The sequence below is a fragment of the Rhineura floridana genome, chromosome 8 (assembly GCF_030035675.1).
Source record: "Rhineura floridana isolate rRhiFlo1 chromosome 8, rRhiFlo1.hap2, whole genome shotgun sequence".
Taxonomy (NCBI): Eukaryota; Metazoa; Chordata; class Lepidosauria; order Squamata; family Rhineuridae; genus Rhineura; species Rhineura floridana.
In genome coordinates, this window is record NC_084487.1 from 65,383,682 (window position 1) to 65,402,575 (window position 18,894).

Genomic DNA, 18,894 nt, shown 5'->3' on the forward strand with positions numbered 1-18,894 from the left:
AGTAATGACAACAGAAGATTTATGTAACTTTAAAGTTGACAATGAGGACATTGCACTTGTCAAGGATTATCAATACCTCGGCACAGTCATTAAACAAAATGGAGAGAATAGTCAAGAAATCAGAAGAAGGCTAGGACTGGGGAGGGCAGCTATGAGAGAACTAGAAAAGGTTCTCAAATGCAAAGATGCATCACTGAACACTAAAGTCAGGATCATTCAGACCATGGGATTCCCGATCTCTATGTATGGATGTGAAAGTTGGCCAGTGAAAAAAGCAGATAAGAGAAAAATCAACACATTTGAAATGCGGTGCTGGAGGAGAGCTTTGTGCATACCATGGACTGCAAAAAAGACCAATGATTGGGTGTTAGAACAAATTAAACCAGAACTATCACTAGAAGCTAAAATGATGAAACTGAGGTTATCATACTTCGGACACTTAATGAGAAGACATGATTCACTAGAAAATACAGTAATGCTGGGAAAAACAGAAGGGAGTAGAAAAGAGGAAGACCAAACAAGAGACAGATTGATTCCATAAAGGAATCCACAGGCCTGAACTTACAAGATCTGAACAGGGTGGTTCATGACAGATGCTATTGGAGATTGCTGATTCATAGGGTCGCCATAAGTCAAAATCGACTTGAAGGCACAACAACAGACAACTTAATTTGGAACAAAATTTACATATGTTAACATGGGAAGGGCCGTAGCTCATTGGTAGAGCACCTGTCTTGCATGCAGAAGGTCCCAAGTTCAAACCCCAATATCACTAGGTGGGGCTGGGAGAGACTCCTGCCTGAAACCCTGGAGAGCTGCTGCCAGTCAATAAAGACACTACTGAGCTAGATGGGTCAACAGTCTGACTCAGTATAAGGTAGCTTCCTGTGTTCCTGTGATAACTCTATACACTTCAAAGTACACAAGTGAGAACAATAAAATCACATTTAGAACTCTTGATAAATCTCATGCAATAATTTAAATGCAGTTGTCTTTATTATTTCATTCATTTAGTCTGCAGTCCTATGACCACTTATAAAAAGATCTTAGCTGCGTGCGTGTGTCAGATTCTCCTCCATATCTACAGCTCTGCTGGCTAGAGTGGAAGGTGCTGGCTGGCGCAGCATGGAGACCCAAATGGTGTTCCTCTCCAGGAACTGGATCATATTTGCATCCAGCAGATGCACTGCTGGTCCCTTTTCACCCCATCTCTGAAATATACCATTTCACACTTGCTCTGTCACATTTTCAACAGACACAGCAGGAGGCTTCATGGCGACAGAGTCCTCTGCTCATGGAGCCTGGTGAAGGAAATTGTAACCTCCAGCAGCAGCATAGATCAAGGTATAAATTGCTCTGTTACTAGGAGTAAGTCCCACTGAATACAATAGTATTTATTTCTGTTAATGTCCTATTTATTAAGTAAACATATAGGGAATTCATAAAACAACATGAGAGCTTTAGCACATGTGGGTAGATTCACATTCAGAGAAATATGCAAAGAGATATGCTTCCTCTGTTGGAATGAATGGGGGAAAACAGGACTGAATTGTATATGTGTACAGTATTTCTTGAATTGTGAACCAATCATGAGGACTAGGTACATATTTTTAAGAGTATATGAGATAATATGGGATTGGGGGTCACAAAAGAATCCCAGTTTGCAAGAGCATTAAAAGATGGTGTAGCCAGTACAATAATTTTGGTAAAGATTTCCCTTCCTTCACAAGTTCTTGTTCTGAGTAGAATATTTATAAGGTACTTCTCCTAAGAGCAGAAAGAAAACTTGTAATTGGAAGATTTGCCTTAAATCCCAAACATATAAAATATTGTGTGTTGTAAAGCCCGCTTCATAAGAAGAACCTGCTGAATCAGGCCAGTAGCCCATTCAGTCCAGCATCCTGTTCTTACAGTGGCCAGCCAAATGCCCATGGAATGCCCACAAGCAGGGCCTGAGCACAACAGCACTCTCCCCTCCTGCAGTTTCCAGCAACTGTCCTTCACAAACATACTGCCTTCAACCATGGAGGCAGAGCATAGCTATTGTGGCTAGTAGCCATTGGTAGCCTTATTTTTCTTTGCTTGTTTGCCTTGACTAGATACCTACTTCTTTTTACAAATTGAATACAGCTTAACATGGATTATGAAGAGAAAGCTTAATTAGGATATTAGGGCATAGTATCTAAACTAACTGTATTTTACCACAGCATAAATTTGAAGCATTTTGCTTGCTTTTATAGAGAGGAAATTTACAAACAGTACACGCATAAATGTTTCAGTATTTAGAACTGAATAGAATTGTGACCTTTTCTGGGAGTATACAGCTAATCAGGCCACGACTTGCGAACTAGGAGGGAGTGGAAAGGGCATGGGTATGTTGGCTGCATTTTTATTTGTATTACTTATGTAAATTTTATAGAAGAATTTTTATTAAAAACTTTTCAAGATGGCTTACAAAAAATTCAATGGAAGCAACAATAAAATACCAGCAATGCTGCAAATACAATCCACATATTCCATAGGCCAAAGCTGCCGTTAAAGTGGTAAGGCACTGGGCTGGATCTGAAGGTGTCTTTTTGTTCATGGAAGGGTGTAAGTGATTTTCACCCATTCCCCAACTCTTCTGCAGTCTCCTGCACCACCTCCTACACTTTTTCAGAGCTCCTCACCAACCTTTGGAGCACTGGGGGGGGGGCTGTAGAAAGGAGGGGAAACCTGACAAAATTATTAAAAGTCTGGGCAAATAAAAGAATCTTACCTGGCACCTAAACCCCATAAAAGTAAATGATAGGTGATCAGCCTACATAAGAGTCTCCTGGTGCCTTAAACTGTGAGATTCATCTGAACCCCAGTGACCTGGTGCTCAGCACATGACCTCAGAAGCTGTATACTCCAATAAGAGTTGAACTCTCCACCTCTCATGAGATGGGCCCAGGGCCTGCCATTCCCAGGGGCTTGGATACATGACTATACTAGCAGATGCCCATCCATGGATAAGCTAGACTCTGCCCCTTGGTTAAAACAATCAAGTAATCCTTCGAGGGGCTCTTGTTCGGAGACTTGCAATGAGGCAGTGAACCTAATTTGATTTCAGTTGGTGTCAAAAATAAATGCTTTGGCAGTGACTCAGTCTTGGCTGTATGACTGTGACTAACATAGACAACCATAAATAAGAAGCTGAGAACAACTATAAAACTGTTTCCATTCCTAATCACAAGTCTCCAGTTTCAAGTGGCTACAACACAACAGAAAACAATTCATGTGAACGCAGTTAAGAATATGTTGACCTAATAATAACTATTTTTGTTGTTATTAAAAGCATTCACTCCAGAACATATTCATTTGAAAATAAGTACCACAGAATCCAATAAAATGCTTACGTTCTAGTAAATTCAATAAAGTGGAAACTCATAATTAACACAGCAAAAATATGTCATTTTCATAATGTATATTGCCATCGTGGGCTCCTGCTGTGAGGATATAAATCAAATAATAAATAAATACATAAAATAAACAATGTGGCCTAGTAAATATTATTTAAAATATATATTCATATCTAGTGCAATTTTATTCACAGCAATTGTTACCTGTTTCTGGAAATGTGCTAGCATTGCATATCTTTTCTTTTCCATCCCCAGCAGCTGTTGCAGCTTTTATTTTAAACTGGTAAGAGGTATTTGGTAACAAGTCTCTGAAAGTATGTGCTGTTTTAGTATCGGAAGATAAGGTTGTTGAATTCCTTCCAAATGTTATGATGTAATGGGTAATAATCCCATTTCTCTTCAAAGGAGGTTCCCACTGGACTTGGACTGACTGCCAACTGGTTGCAGTACATTGGATACTCTGGACAATATCTGGAGCTTCAAGAAAAGCGTGCACCAGAGGTTAACATTCCTACTAAACGGAAAGGGCAGTTGCATTAGAGTATACTGTACTTCAGTACAAGCATAATTATATTTCAAGCAAGGGCAAGCATTCCATCATTTGAGATGACAGCATAACAAGAGCACTTGACTTCTAGCAGTTAAGGGAAGGTCTTGGTTTTGCATTGTGCCACAGTGGAGGAAACATGAAGATGAGAGAAAGAGGGACAATGGACTGACAAAAATTGGTTTAAATGGTTAACAGCTGCATTAACTACAGCCAAATTTTGTTACCCAAGGGGCAGGGGTCCCAGGTGAGCTGACAGCCTGCCTGTTCACAGAGGAGCCCCCTGTTCATCTGTAAACAGTCAAAATGAGGGGAGCTGAAGGTGACAGATGATGTCCACCTATCGCTGACTGTGCAGCTGGGGGTAACGTATTAAACCAACCCCTGAAAGTGAACTGGCTCCTGATCCCCATATCTCAAGGCTCCTTAAGTGGGCCTTCAATGGTGGCATGTGGGCAAAAACACCACTGAGGTCCACTCCCATTCTGGCCCCTCTTTACTTCCTTTGGCCAACCCCATCCTAGTGCAGCAATTGCCTGGTTGAAAGATTGCAGGGGGGTGTCACCAGGAACTGACAGAGTGGTTGTGAGGCAGCTGGGTTGGATGCCAGGCAGACAAATAATATTACCATTTCCTGCTTTATGCCCCCACCCCCATCCCACATAGGCAATCCCCATCAAAGGGTGAGAACCTGCCTTTCATTTATTCCAAAACTTTATTGCAGCATAATCCCAAACTGGATTTCAATATAAATTTTGCAAAATAGATATAGCTTTGAGGTTAGTTGGTTAGTGTCAAAACGAATGACACTAAATATGATATTAGCAAGACCTCCAGATATGAAAGTTAACAAGAATACAATCTGTATTCTGGAGGCACTAATAGTAAGAGGATCCAAGTCATCACGTTCTAATGTTTTAGAGCCCAATCTACAAATCAATTAAACTGAAGTACTAGCATTTAAGACTAGGCACAGCCTGACTCTATCCCCGACTGCAGCTGCTACTATGCAAGAAGAGTTTGCACAGAAACAGCTAAAGCAGTGACTTGGGCCAGGTGAGTGAGACCAGAAACATGGAGCCCTTTCCCAAATCTTTTAAAAGCTTTATGAATTGTTTCAGGCTGCTTTCACACATGAGGCTGATTGCGTTAGTTTAACAGATTAAAAATATAGTGCTTCTGTCCTGATTTCTAAAATCCCTTTCACACTGCAGTACCTGTTGCATTAAGGAACAGCAACTTTTTCAGCCAATATACCAGCATTTCGCACAACTATCTTTCACATGGCTGCAATGAACGACGTCTTGTTTTCATCTCTCACCCATTATACACATGCTCACTGTAGTTCCCCACTACCCTCTCCCTTTAGGATCTGGCTGTTTAAATTGTTGTATCGATACAGGAGTGTGTGTGGGAAATGCTGCTGCTATCTGCGCCGATGCCAGAATACTGGTATAACATTTGTCAGGCAAAAAAACACAAACAAACCTGTGTGACTAAAGGGAAAGAATGCACTGCATGCTGGGATGCCCGTCATGTGAACGGCTGCAGCTAGCGAAAACTCCCACAATTTTCTGGGTTCCCAGCCTTGCTAATGAATTATTTCTGGTATCATTTAACTTGGAAATTTGCACTAAACTTGCATTACGCACCACTAGAATTCTGGAGCTAGCTTGTGCATCATGTGAATGGTTAAATATAATTTGCAAATTACCATGTAAGAAATCATCAGAATAACGGAATAATGTGCAGTGTGAAAGCACCCTTAGTTCCTCACTGCTTCACTGTTTTGACCCTGGCCAAAGTATCATTGCATAGAGTAACAGGAATACGCCTGCTATCGTCCTAGCGCAAGGGACAGAGGTGGTTCCCAGCATAGGAACATAGCAGAAAGTATTCGCTTGCACAGACACTGCATCAGTTTTGTGTCTCCCATTTATCTAAATTAAGATACTTCAACTCATGAATGGAGTGCATCAGTCCCTCTCTCTGTATGCCCATCATGTCAGCTAAAACTGTCAGTACAAACCATCTTAACCCACAAAAAGACAAAAAGAAAGGATTGTGTACCACTTTCCTTCTTGTTCTATTAAGGTAGGGGGAGAAATGTGAATTACAACTGATAAAAAAAATGCATGCTAAATAAAGAGATGAAAATTATTTTGGCATGACATATTTGGAGAAGGTGGAAATAATATAGTTTAGCTTTGAAAGCAAATACATATATACAGCATTGCATTTTAAGTAATCTAACCTGATTCCATTGTTGTGACTTGAACAAAGTTACTGAATTGATTGCCATTTCCAACATTTGTGAATGCAGAAACACTGATGAAGTAAGTGCTGAATGGTTCTAGTCCAAGAATATTAGCTTCATTACATGAACCTGAAATGTTCTTAGATTAACAAAGTAATTACAATAAAATTGCTATTTTTGCAAGATTTTCTATAGAAATAAGAAAACAAAGCGGCATGTTGCACCTTAAAGACTAACAAATTTATCATGGCATTAGTTTTCATGACTGCATGAAGTGTTGTACTCAGTTGGGAGATATATAAAGGGTTGTAGAATCTGAAATGTAATCCATGGAGTCAAACGGCAATTAAATGCAAAAAGTACAGCCTGTGAGAATTCACAACAGCAGTAACTGGCAATAGCACCATCATCCTAGCATTGCTAAGTTAATTAACAACTTTAGTGGTACAGAAACCATTGTCATTGTGCATAACCAAATGAATAGAATCAAATCTATTTATAAGCCTAATTCAGAAGTTTCATGTTTGAGTCTTCCTTTGATATTCCTCTGTAGGAGAAAACACATTTGGTCTTACCATAAAACGGTTTTCTCTGTGCATGTCAAAATATGATATCAGGTGGGTAGCTAGCTCCACCTAGCGGTTGAAGGCAGAAGAGTGCTACTGAATTTTTTTTACAAGGGCTTCCTGCTCTGCGCAACTCCTTACTTCAGTTCTTGATAACAAGCCAACCAACGAGAATAAAACAAAAGGAACCACAGAAATGAACAGTAGACAACAGCACTCATACACTCTGTGCTGTAGGCCTATGCTGAAACAGTGATGGCAGCCCAGCTCTCCTAGGGAGTGGCCCTGAGATCATCTTTTGACATGAACAGAGAAAACCATTTTATGGTAAGACCAAATGTCTTTTCTCCTGTGCATGTAAAAGATGATCTCAGGTGGGGCATACCAAAGCTGACCCTTGTAAGGTGGGAACATTGCTGGGCTGAGAATACAACTGATCTGGGAGAACGTGCTATAGCACTCTCCTCCCAAAGGCTGTCTCTGCTGAGGCATATGTGTTAATCTTATAGTGCTTAATAAATGTATTAGGAGTGGCCCATTTTGCTGCTCTACAAACCTCTATGAGAGATGCATAGTGTGAGAATGCTGCCGATGTGGCTGCTGCCCTAGTTGAGTGGGCCACTATGCTGGCGGGCAGGGCTAAACTTAGTGAGTTTCCTCATCCACTTTCGCTAGGTGGATCAAAGCATGTATCTCACTAGTGCAGCCTTTCCCAACTAGTGGGCCACCAGATGTTGTTGGACCACAACTCCCATCAGACTGCCAGCATTGCCAATGGTCAGGAAAGTTGGGAATTGTGGTCCAGCAACATCTGGTGGCCCACTAGTTGGGAAAGGCTAGACTAGTGAGATACATGCTTTGATCCACCTAGCGAAAGTGGATGAGGAAACCTTCTTCCCTAATGACACTGGGTGAAAAGACACAAATAAACTCTCTGTCTGTCGGATGTGTTTTGTTTTAGAAATATAATCTCAGGGATCTTCGCACATCCAGCGAATGCCACACTTTCTCTGTGGGGTGAATAGGATTAGGACAAAAGGGAGCACCAGCTCTTGCTGATAGTGGAAGGTAGACAGTACTTTAGGGCAAAAGGAAGGGACAGTATGAAGGACTACTCTATCCTTATGGAACACACAGAAATTCTTGTCCACAGAAAGGGCATTCAATTCAATTTTACAGGCCGAAGTAATGGCCACAAGATATAAGTCCTTAAAGGATAGGAGACGTAGAAAGATTTGACTTAGGGGTTCAAAGGGGGACTTTTGTAGGGCCGTTAACACCTTGTGAAGATCCCAAGTTGTGTAATGATGGATCATAGGAGGTGCCAATGCCGTTGCCCCACAAAGAAAATGCTTGAGTAACTGGTGAGATCCCAGCAGTTTCTCAGGAGATGTAGACAGAACCGCTGAAAGGGCTGAAGCCTTATGTCTGAGAGTGTTTGGTCTGAGACGCAATGATAAGCCATCTTGTAGAAAACAGAGGATCTCTTTGATACCTGCTTTCTTTGGAATTAGACCCTTCTTGTGTGACCATGCCGAGAAGACCTTCCATGTAGTTTCATATATTCTAATTGTGGAAGGGCGCCTTGAGGCCATCATAGTTTCCACCACTTGTGTTGGAATCCCTCGCTTCAAGAGGCATTGCCTCTCAACCCCCAGACATGAAGTGCCAGCCATCCTGGGTCTGGGTGACGAAGCTGTGCCTGCGACAACAGGTCTTCCTTGAGGGGAATCTGCCATGGAGGATCGATTAACAGATCGAGGAGTTTTGGTAACCAGGGTCTCCTTGGCCACCACGGGGCTATCAGTAGAACTGTTGCCCTTTCTGCTCGGATCTTTTGAAGTACCCTGGGAATTATCGGAAGTGTTGGGAAGGCGTAAAGTTGTCCTTGAGGCCACAGGGCCATCACAGCATCTATGCCTTCTGCCTCTGGTGTCACATACCTGGAAAAAATCTCTTTACCTGGAGGTTGTGGTGGGTGGCAAAAAGGTCCACTTTGACACTGCCAAATCATTTCACTATTTCCTGAAAGGCCATCGGGAGCAGCTTCCATTCTCCCTGATGAACCTTCTGTCTGCTGAGCCAATCCGTTTGGCAGTTGTCCTCCCCCTTGAGGTACTCCATGAGGATCAAGTCCACATGTGTTTCCGCCCACCAAAAAAAGGAGGGCAGCCTCGTTCTGTAGTTGGAGGGAGTGTGTGCCTCCCTGACGGTTCAAATGAGATTTGGCTGATACATTGTCTGCCCTGACAAGCACAGCCCCCAACCGTCTGACCTCTGCAAAGTGTCTCAGGGCCAGCCAAATTGCCCGAAGTTCCAGGAGATTGATTGGAAGTGTGCACTTCTGTGATGACCATGTCCCTTGTATCATTTGGACATCACAAATGGCTCCCCAGCCTGTCAGGCTGGCGTCTGAAGTGATCAGGGTCTGTGGAGGATCCTGGAATGGCACTCCCTTTAGTAGATTGGGTTTGTGCGTCCACCGTAACAGTGAGTGATGGACCGCTGGAGACAGTGCCACCTTCCGGTGCTGCCTGGCCGCAATGTCACTTTGAAAAGGTAGTAGGGCCCACTGGAGTGGTTGAGAGTGGTGACGTGTCCATGGGGTAGTCTGATAGGTTGAGACCAGGGCCGGTTCCAAGGGGTGGCCAGGTAGGGCACTGGCCTGAGGGCCCCTGAGGCTACAGGAGCCTCTGGGGGGCCCCTCTGCTCCCCTTCTGTGATTCGCAGCAGAATCGCTGCCGTGGATCGCAGGCTGAGAGCTTTGGAGCTCTGCCATTCCCTTCCTTAACTTACCTTGTTCTGTGGTTGCGCACGCAGTGGTGCCCTTAAGAAAGATGGTGGCTGAGGTTTTCCTAAGGGGCTGAAGCCTCTGCTGCCATCTTGGCTGATGGCACGCATACGTGCTGTGCACTCGCATCCCTGCCATGAACCAAGATGGTGGCAGAGGCTTCAGCTCCTTAGGGAAACCTCAGCCACCATCTTTCTTAAGGGCACTGCTGCGTGCGCAACCACAGAACAAGGTAAGTTAAGGAAGGGAATGGTGGAGTCCCGAAGCTCTCGCTGTGAATGAGTCATGGAAGGGGAGTGCTGGGGCCTGGGGCAGGCTTTTGCCCAAGGGCTCCAGTGTGTCTGGGGCTGGCCCTGGGCACGCACACGCGTGTATGTGTGCGTGTGCACATGCATGCCAGGGCCCAGGGCAAGCTGGTGCCCAAGGGCCCTTGCATGTCTGGGGCTGGCCCTGCCTCCCACATAGGGTTCAGATGCGAGATTAGAGCGGGCTGCAGCATCAGCCTCCCAATGGCGTAACCACAGGGTCCTTTGAGTGAAAACACGAGCTGCTAATGACCTTGCTGAAAACTGCATGGTATCCATGGATGCATCCACCATAAAGGTCACTGCTCTGGAAATTTTTAGAAGAGACTTATGTGTTTGAGCCAGATCCTGCTGCGGGCCGTCCAACAGGTCCTCTAGCCATAGCAGGGATGCTCTTGCGAAGACCGAGGAGGTTTTTGCTGCTCTGATGGAGAGCGCACTGGCTTCATGGATTCTCCTGAGACCTAGATCCATCTTGTGTTCTGATGCATTCTTGAGGTGGGCATCCGAGCCCTTCGGGTTCAAGGACGGATTTAGTAAATTGATGATAGGAGCATCCACCAGTGGGACCTTGAATTGGTCCATGATGTCTTGTTCTAACATATAGTATTTGTTGGCAATTGAAACAGATTTCTTGCGCTACAGTGAGACATCAAATTCGGACTTAATCACCTTAGGTAGTAGTGATGGAAGTTTTAGTACCCTTGACTTGGGTTTCGGGTCTGGACACACAGCTGAAATTCTAGATGCTGAGGGGGCTGGAGGGTCTTCCAGGGGATTTAGGCTGAGAGCTTCCATTGCCTTGAACAGGAGTTGAAGGAAATGAGCCTCCTGGAAAATCCTATTGGTTACTACCTCCTCTGACTCCGATTCTCCACTCCATTCTTCCTCATTGAGGACAATCAGCTCATTGTCTAGGTCAATAGTTGCCTCATCCGGAAGTTTATTTATTTATTTATTGCACTTGTATACCCCCCCATAGCCAAAGCTCTCTGGGCGGTTTACAGCAATCAAAAACATTAAAACAAATATACAATTTGAAACACATATTTTAAAAAACAATTTAAAACACAATTTTAAAATTTAAAACAATATAAAAACAATTTCAAACACATGCTAAAATGCCTGGGAGAAGAGGAAAGTCTTGACCTGGCGCCGAAAAGATAACAGTGTTGGCACCAGGCGCACCTCGTCAGGAAAATCATTCCATAATTTGGAGGCCACCACTGAGAAGGCCCTCTCCCTTGTTGCCACCCTCCGAGCTTCCCTTGGAGTAGGCACCCAGAGGAGGGAGAGGCGTTCCATCAGGAAGTTGACGATCTCTGCCCTGTGAGGCAGCATAAGAGTCAGGTGATGCACTGCCTCGTCGATGGCACATATTTGAAGGAGAGCGGGCTGTAGCTAAGCCCTGTGCCACTTGCGTTCTTGAAGATGACTGAGTGGATGCTGCGCCTGGTGTGTCCTGTGGAAGTTGTTGTGCAGTAGCTACTGATGTAGGAAGACATCTGGCTAGATCCATTAGCAGAGAATCCCTCAGTTGTTCCTGTAATTGTTGTAGCATGTGCGCTGACAGTTGCAACTGGAGGTTGAGCATGAGAACAATGTGGGTTGTACACACACCCTGTATTTGGGATTTCTGACGCAAAGAGGGCGGAAGTTGGATGCTTCTCCCCTAGCCTCCTGTAGTGCTTGGTGAGACACAGCTGTCTCGATGAAGCCTGTAAAATCCTCAGGAGAAGACGTTGCAGAGAAAACTGCATATAAGGTAGGCTGGAGCTGGATGCCTTCCTCCTCAGATAAGGATTCTTGATTCCTCTGTGCCCTACATATGACGCTGTGAGCATCTTTCTCTGCAGCCCCCTGTGGATTATCAGGCCCTTGCCAGTCGTGACTGGTTCCCCTATTTTTCTTAGGTGCCAGTCCTTGTGAAGCCACCCTGCCCGCCACAGTAAACGCCTCAGCCACCTCGTGCCTGCAGGTAGAGGGGCAGGCTATGGCTCCTTCCGCCTGGGGTTCCACGGAATATAAAGACCCTAGGGCCTGTTTAGGTAATGGCAACGGAGCAACGTCCATTCTGAGGGGAGGCAGGAGTAACTTACGCTTCTTTGGTGGATTTTCCAATTTGCGTGTTGCTTTCCCCATGGGAGCAAACCACGCTGCGGGTCTTACAGGGGCTGAGGGCTGCAAAAACAGTTATGCCTTGTGCAGGAGTGTTGGGGGGAAGGCCAACTGCACTTCTGCGTGGCTGGTGCATCCCACTGAGACCTTCCGTGGGAGAGGGGATGAAGAGGAGGTGGTAGGAGATTGGTGTCCTGTAGTAGCGCATTGAAATAGGCTCCCCTGTTCACGCAGGGGATCCGAGGAGGCTGTTCAGGCATTTACCATTAAAGCAGCTCAGACGCGGTTGCAATAACGAGGCTCGTGGGTGTATATGCTGGAGCCAGTGAAGGAGACCAAACTGATCTTGAAGAAACAAAGGGGGGTGCCCGCTTCGTGGTCGGCTTAGTGCCGCCACAAAGTCTCTGGGAGGCGGTAACTTAAAACTAAAAACTTCTGTTTTTTTTAAATAAAACACACAAGGACGGAATATAGTAAAGGGAAAGAAACATGAACATACAGACACAAACTATACAGGCCTGAACCAACCATTCTTGTTGGAAGGCAGAAGAGAACTGAAATAAGGAGCTGCACAGAGCAGGAAGTCCTTGTAAAAAAATTCAGTAGCACTCTTCTGCCTTCAACCACTAGGTGGAGCTAGCTACCCACCTGAGATCATCTTTTACATGCACAGGAGAATGGAAACTTTCATGTCAGTAGCTGAGTGTCCTGGGAGGTTGAAATGTTCTCTTACTGATTTTTTTTTTTAGTACTGAATGATGAAACTGAAGATGTGATTCACTAGAAAAGACAATAATGCTGGGAAAAACAGAAGGGAATAGGGAAAAAAAGGCCAAACAAGAGATAGATTGATTCCATAAAGGAAGCCACAGACCTGAACTTACAAGATCTGAACAGGGTGGTTTATAACAGATGCTATTGGAGGTCGCTGATTCATAGGGTCGCCATAAGTCAAAATCGCCTTGAAGGCACATAACACCAACAACATTTCTGATGTTAGATGTGTGTCCATTTATTCTTTTGCATAGAGACTGTCCGGCATTCCTGACAGGTGATCGGAAGATGAGCAGGTGAAGAAGCCCTTGATGTTGTGGCTATATTATTAGATCCTACAATAGTTGCCAGAGTGTGTAAGTGTCCATTGTAGGGTAGCTAAACACAAAAGTGGACAGGGTTCCTGCAGGAGCCCCATCCTCTTTTGTACCTGACCTCCCTAGGATATTGTCATTTGGGTTTGCTGCACGGCCCAATTCCTGTGTTTGTGTCTCTTTTGCTGTAAAATGCCTTCAGTCATCCAATCCAATTTATTTAATTTAATCCAAACTCAGAAGCAAGCTCCATTGGGTTCAATGGGCCTTATTTCCAGGTAAGTGTGTAGTGGATTGCAGCCTAAGAAATTTAATAAACTAAAGTCACTAAACTAAACTCTGTTAAGTAGCCTATTGATGCTTGTGAGTAGATGTTTTAAATAGATGTTTTAAGTAAGATTAGGCCTTCCACCCAAGATCTGTAAGCGCCTAGTCCAAGATACACCATAGGTAATTAATGATACATTGGAGTGATTTTAGCTGGGAGCTTTAGCTGACAAATGGTGTTCTGCCAATTTTTCTTCTAGGTCTTTCTTGGTTGGTTATTCCTGGGCACCACTCTGGCATTGTTTATCAGATAAGTTTATCTCCAATTTTAGTGCTATGGTGCTTAGTGCTATGATCAGAGATTAAAAAATCCCTTATCTTCGATCTGAATGCTTAATGCTTAGATTAGAGATACAAGACTTCTGCACCTGACATAATATGGCATCAAGGTGACTGATAGGTGTGCACGACTTACCCAAAATATCCTTGTGGATCAACTTCAGAGGCCTGCAGGCTGGAGGTTCTCCACTACTGGTTTATCTAGTCTCAAAAAAATTCTTTTCTAAATTCTTAAAGTGTTAATCCCTGTCCTGTTAAGATGGAACAAATGTGATTGTATCATAGGGCTTGGCTATAGATAATGGAACTTTCAGTGTGTTCTAGATAGAAGCTAGAAGCATGTAGTTCTTATGTGATGGCCCTATCTCCAGCCACAAGATAAAGTAAACCAACTCACCACCACTCATTTATAGGCAAGTCTGTAAAGGCATGCATTATGGAAAAGAGAAGTGTGCATATTAAAACAGTCTTCTACCCTGCTAGCTTTTCTCTACACAATTTTCCTAAATTAAAAAAGGGCATGTGAGCAATTTTAAGTGATTTTTTAAAAAGTGTGTGGAACACTTTGGGGAATATTCAGTGCTAGTCCTAAGAGTAGATCCACTGAAGTTAATAGACATGACAGAGTAGAGCATAGCTGAATACGACCAAAGGGTTATATTCTACCAAGTCCTACTTAGAGTTGACCCACTGAAATTAATGAGCTTAAGTTAGTCATGTCCATTAATTTCAATGGGTCTTCTTTGAGCAGAACTAGCACTGGATTAAATTGTTTCTCTTTAAATGTTTCTTGTACCAAAATCTCCAAACTACTTTTTGAAACTGGGAGAGTTCAGATTATTTTTGAGGTTCTGAGGAAAGGAAGCTTTTTAACATAAACTCTTCCCAAATAATTAATTCAGTGCAGAATACAGCATGCTCACTCATTTGATTTGTGGTCTAAAACGTGCTAGTTAGATCTGACGGTTCGTTGTTGTTTTTTAAATCCTATGCTGTGCTGTTCTTTGTACCAGGAAAATTTCCCTCCCCTTAATAGGGTCATATATACAAATCTTATCAAAAACATCAAACCCCATCTCTGCAAAGCAACTCCTGATCCAGTTCAGCCATTGTATTCTGTTTGCTGTAAGTTAACCATTTATTTGCTGCACTTCTCTCAGATCCCATATTTCCCCTTCCATTTGCCCTGTCTGTGCACATTCTCTTCTGTGCATCATCTTGCACACTATATTTATTAATAATAAATGTATTAATTATATGTCTAAATATAAGATTACAATTATAAGATTACAAACCTGATAAAATGTACTTTGACTGCTGTTATCAAAAACGTTAAAAACGTATCTTCTGATAACACCATTTGGTTTAGGACTTGGATTCCATTTCATCCATATAGAGTTAGAAGTGTAATTGATAATTGTCAGATTCTCAGGAGGAGCCAATGGAACTATGAAAAGAAACATTATTAGTTTTAACATTTTATATGCTACTAATACATATGGATATTTTATAAAAGAAATTCACTCTTACAGATCTGCTATGAATTCCTTCAACTTCTTTCAAACCAATATCATAATGCTATTATTTCATAAGCATCCCAGTTAAACAATTGTTCTTTCGTCCTGTTTGATATTTTTTCCGGAGATATACATTTCTTTAAAGAGTAATGGTAAGAAACCACAATATCGATTTTTATTGCTAAAGAAAGCAAATTTCACACAAACAGAAAATCAGTTAGCTGAACCATTGAGCCCAAGCAATTAAAAGAAACATACAGTGTGTTCTAAGACTTGCCATCAGCTCCGGCACCAGTGGGCGGCCAGGTAGGGCACAGGTCTGAGGCCCCTGGGGTTCAGAAGGATCCATGGGAGGGTGGAGCTCCCACTCTGCAATCTGTACCAGCGTCGGTTCATGGGATGTGATCTATGGCACATGTCAACCCCTTACCCCAGGCTGCAAATCATGCCCCACAACACAACGCTGGCATGGATTGCGGCGTTCTACCTTCCCAATGCAGTCATTAGGCCCAGCTGCCCCACCTCCCATGTTTCCATGTCAGTGCGTGCAAAGGTGTGTGCATACAATACACTAGTGCACTGACATGACAACACAGGAGACGGGGCAGCTGGGCCTATTTAATCCCGTGCTGATTGCATGAGGAGCTATTGGTACCCAAGGGCCTTCTCATGCCTGGTGCCAGCCCTGCTTGCCATACAGGGACTCTGCTTGGGGAGAACCAACTTACATTGGTGCCTCACACAGCATTGAAGTACAAATATATCATTGCAGAGGCATCACTCCACCCTGCTCAAAAATATTGCCCAAGGTGCTTAAAGAGACATTATACAGTGTGATTGTGCAGTACATGACTTTCATCTAGAGAAAGGGCTAAAAAAACTTTATTTAGTTTTCTACATTCTCTCAATCTATGTAACAAGTAGGATACTTTATCTTATCATAATTGTAATAAGTACTGATCACAAGAATTAAAAGCCATGTTTAAAAGCCAGTTTAGAAATACCCAGAGAATGATTCAAGAGGCGGCCCTAATTTTCTTGCGATCACATCATCCAGCAACCTTTTTCTTATGTTATCTTTCAGCTAACAAGATATGCCTTATAACATAAAAATAAGAGCCAAGGAAGCTGCTTTATACAGAGTCAGAACATTGGTCCATCTAGCTCTCTACTGTCTACACTGACTGGCAGCAGCTCTCCAGGGTTTGACTGGGGTCTCTCCCAGCCCTACTTAGAGATACTGGGGATTGAAACTGTGACCTTCTGCATGTAAAACAGACGCTCTACCACTGAGCTATGCTCCTCACCCCCTAAACAGACTCAGTATGAACTGTTCCTTCAACTTGAAGATCCTAATTTAATAACCATAACTACACATGTACCCAGGAACACAGAACTGCAGCAATTTCTGTGATTACAGTAGTTCAAAAGAAAACATGGGCTGCAATGATTGAGAACTACTGCGATTTCATGTAACCATGCATGAATGTATGAATCTGATTCACATGTCACTTTGTCCAGATGAACAAACATATGTATTACAAGCCAAAAACATTTGTATGGAAGACTTATAGCGTGAGTAGCTCTTTGCATACAATTATCTTTACAAATCTTGCTCATGATTATCATATTTCTAGCAGCAGTGTCTTTTTTCCCTATTAATGATATCACAGACTTGTAGAGAAGAAGTTACAAGATTCCCCTCACAGCTTTGGATTGAAATATTGGCTGGGATCTAAGTGGGGAGGCCTTCTTATTGACAACAAATCCTGACATTGCATTGGAGGAAGTTAGTGAAATTTCCCAGAGTTCAGGAGAGCTGCCTGTCAGACAGAGCCAGTGTAGTGTAGTGTAGGGATGGGTGAGAAATTCAATTCAGTTCACATTTCAAATCAAATCTATCTAATCCACACTTTCTGAAACAATATGAGAACCAAGAGTCATCCTTCAAAATTCACAGTTACTTGAATTTTGCAGTGCAGTTTGCCAAGAAAACAATGTTTACAAACATGTATGTTAGGGGAAAATATGCATAAAAATGAATATGTGAATAAAAGTAACATACAAAAATGCATTATATTGCTTGCAAAAATGTGTACATTAGCCAAAACTGTTTACAAAAATGTATTTATTAGGGTTTTTAATTGCAAATTGCTGCAGAAATGTGGACTGAATTTAAGATTGGAAAAATGAGAAATGGAGAGAACTGAAATTGAAACATCTTCCCATCCCTAGTGTAGTGTATTGGTTAAGGGTCAGATTAGGACCAGAGAGATCTGGGTTCAAATACTTTGGTCAGTCATTGTCTCTTAGCCTAACTTAACTCACAGGACTGCTGTGACGATAAAATGATGAGGGGAAGAACCATGCACACTATGCCCTCAGCTCCATGGACAAAAAGCAGGATATAAATATTAAACAGAGACCGGCTCCTAAGTGGGCTCCTCTGTAGTAGGTGGGCATGCAGAACATGTTGTTGTTGTTATATGCCTTCAAGTCAATCTTGACTTATGGTGACCCTATGAATCAGTGACCTTCAAGAGCATCTGTCATGAACCACCCTGTTCAGATCTTGTAAGTTCAGGTCTGTGGCTTCCTTTATGGAATCAATCCATCTCTTATTTGGCCTTCCTCTTATTCCCTTCTGTTTTTCCCAGCATTATTGTTTTTTCCAGTGAATCATGTCTTCTCATGACGTGTCCAAAGTATGATAACCTCAGTTTCATCATTTTAGCTTCTAGTGATAGCTCTGGTTTAATTTGTTCTAACACCCAATTATTTGTCTTTTGCAGTCCATGGTATGCGCAAAGCTCTCCTCCAGCACCACATTTCAAATGAGTTGATTTTTCTCTTATCGGCTTTTTTCACTGTCCAACTTTCACATCCATACAGAGATCGGGAATACCAATCTGAATGATCCTGTTTTTAGTGTTCAGTGATACATCTTTGCATTTGAGGACCTTTTCTAGTTCTCTCATAGCTGCTCTCCCCAGTCCTAGCCTTCTTCTGATTTCTTGACTATTTAGATCCCTGTTAATATATGCAGAGTTGGCTTGCCATCTTTAAAGGACTCTAGCTCTATTAACAGCAAATAGGAAGATATCAAAATCTTGAACAAGGTTTATGTTCAGTGAACATGCTGGGTCTTTACAATCACTCACCAGATTCATCTGTGGAGAACATTAAAATAGTGTATGGGCCAAGTCCTTTTACAGTTCTTGCAGAGGCAAAAAAACTGTAGACTGCAAAAGGGGAAAGGTCGTCTAAAATGACTGAATTATTGGAGGTACTGAAATATTCATTTCTTTCTAGTCCATGCAGCTTTAAGTCATAGCTTATTATAATGCCATTTGGCTGGGCTGGAGGATCCCAGGATAACATCACTGAGGTAGATGAAAGGTTTTTGTAAGATGTCATAATAGGTGCAGATTCTGGAACTGCATCAATAGATAAGGGGGGAAATATTAAACTGCAGCAATAAACATTTTGATGAAATTTATAGGAAGCATCAACAAATATATATAAGCTCACTTTCTTTAACAATCTAAACATAAATCTACAGAACATGTAGATGTCTGTAATTGTATGCCCATTCTTTTCTTAATCATCTATAATTAATTAAGTTTAAGATAATTAAAATAATCTCATAGGACAATATTACAAGGATTAAGATTTTTAAAAAACCAACATTTTCCTACACAGAGGTGGACAACTTG

General features: G+C 42.5%; 1 protein-coding gene across 1 annotated transcript in view; it reads right to left on the reverse strand.

Annotated features, from left to right (window-relative positions):
* Positions 1-18,894, reverse strand: part of PTPRQ (protein tyrosine phosphatase receptor type Q) — a 185,228-nt gene that overhangs the window by 99,347 nt on the left and 66,987 nt on the right. The window contains exons 22-25 of the mRNA XM_061582736.1: positions 18,340-18,615; positions 14,957-15,108; positions 6,185-6,326; positions 3,588-3,860 (exon numbers count right to left, since the gene is read on the reverse strand). Coding sequence (XP_061438720.1) covers positions 3,588-3,860; positions 6,185-6,326; positions 14,957-15,108; positions 18,340-18,615 — 843 coding nt within the window. The remainder of the gene's footprint in view (positions 1-3,587; positions 3,861-6,184; positions 6,327-14,956; positions 15,109-18,339; positions 18,616-18,894) is intronic.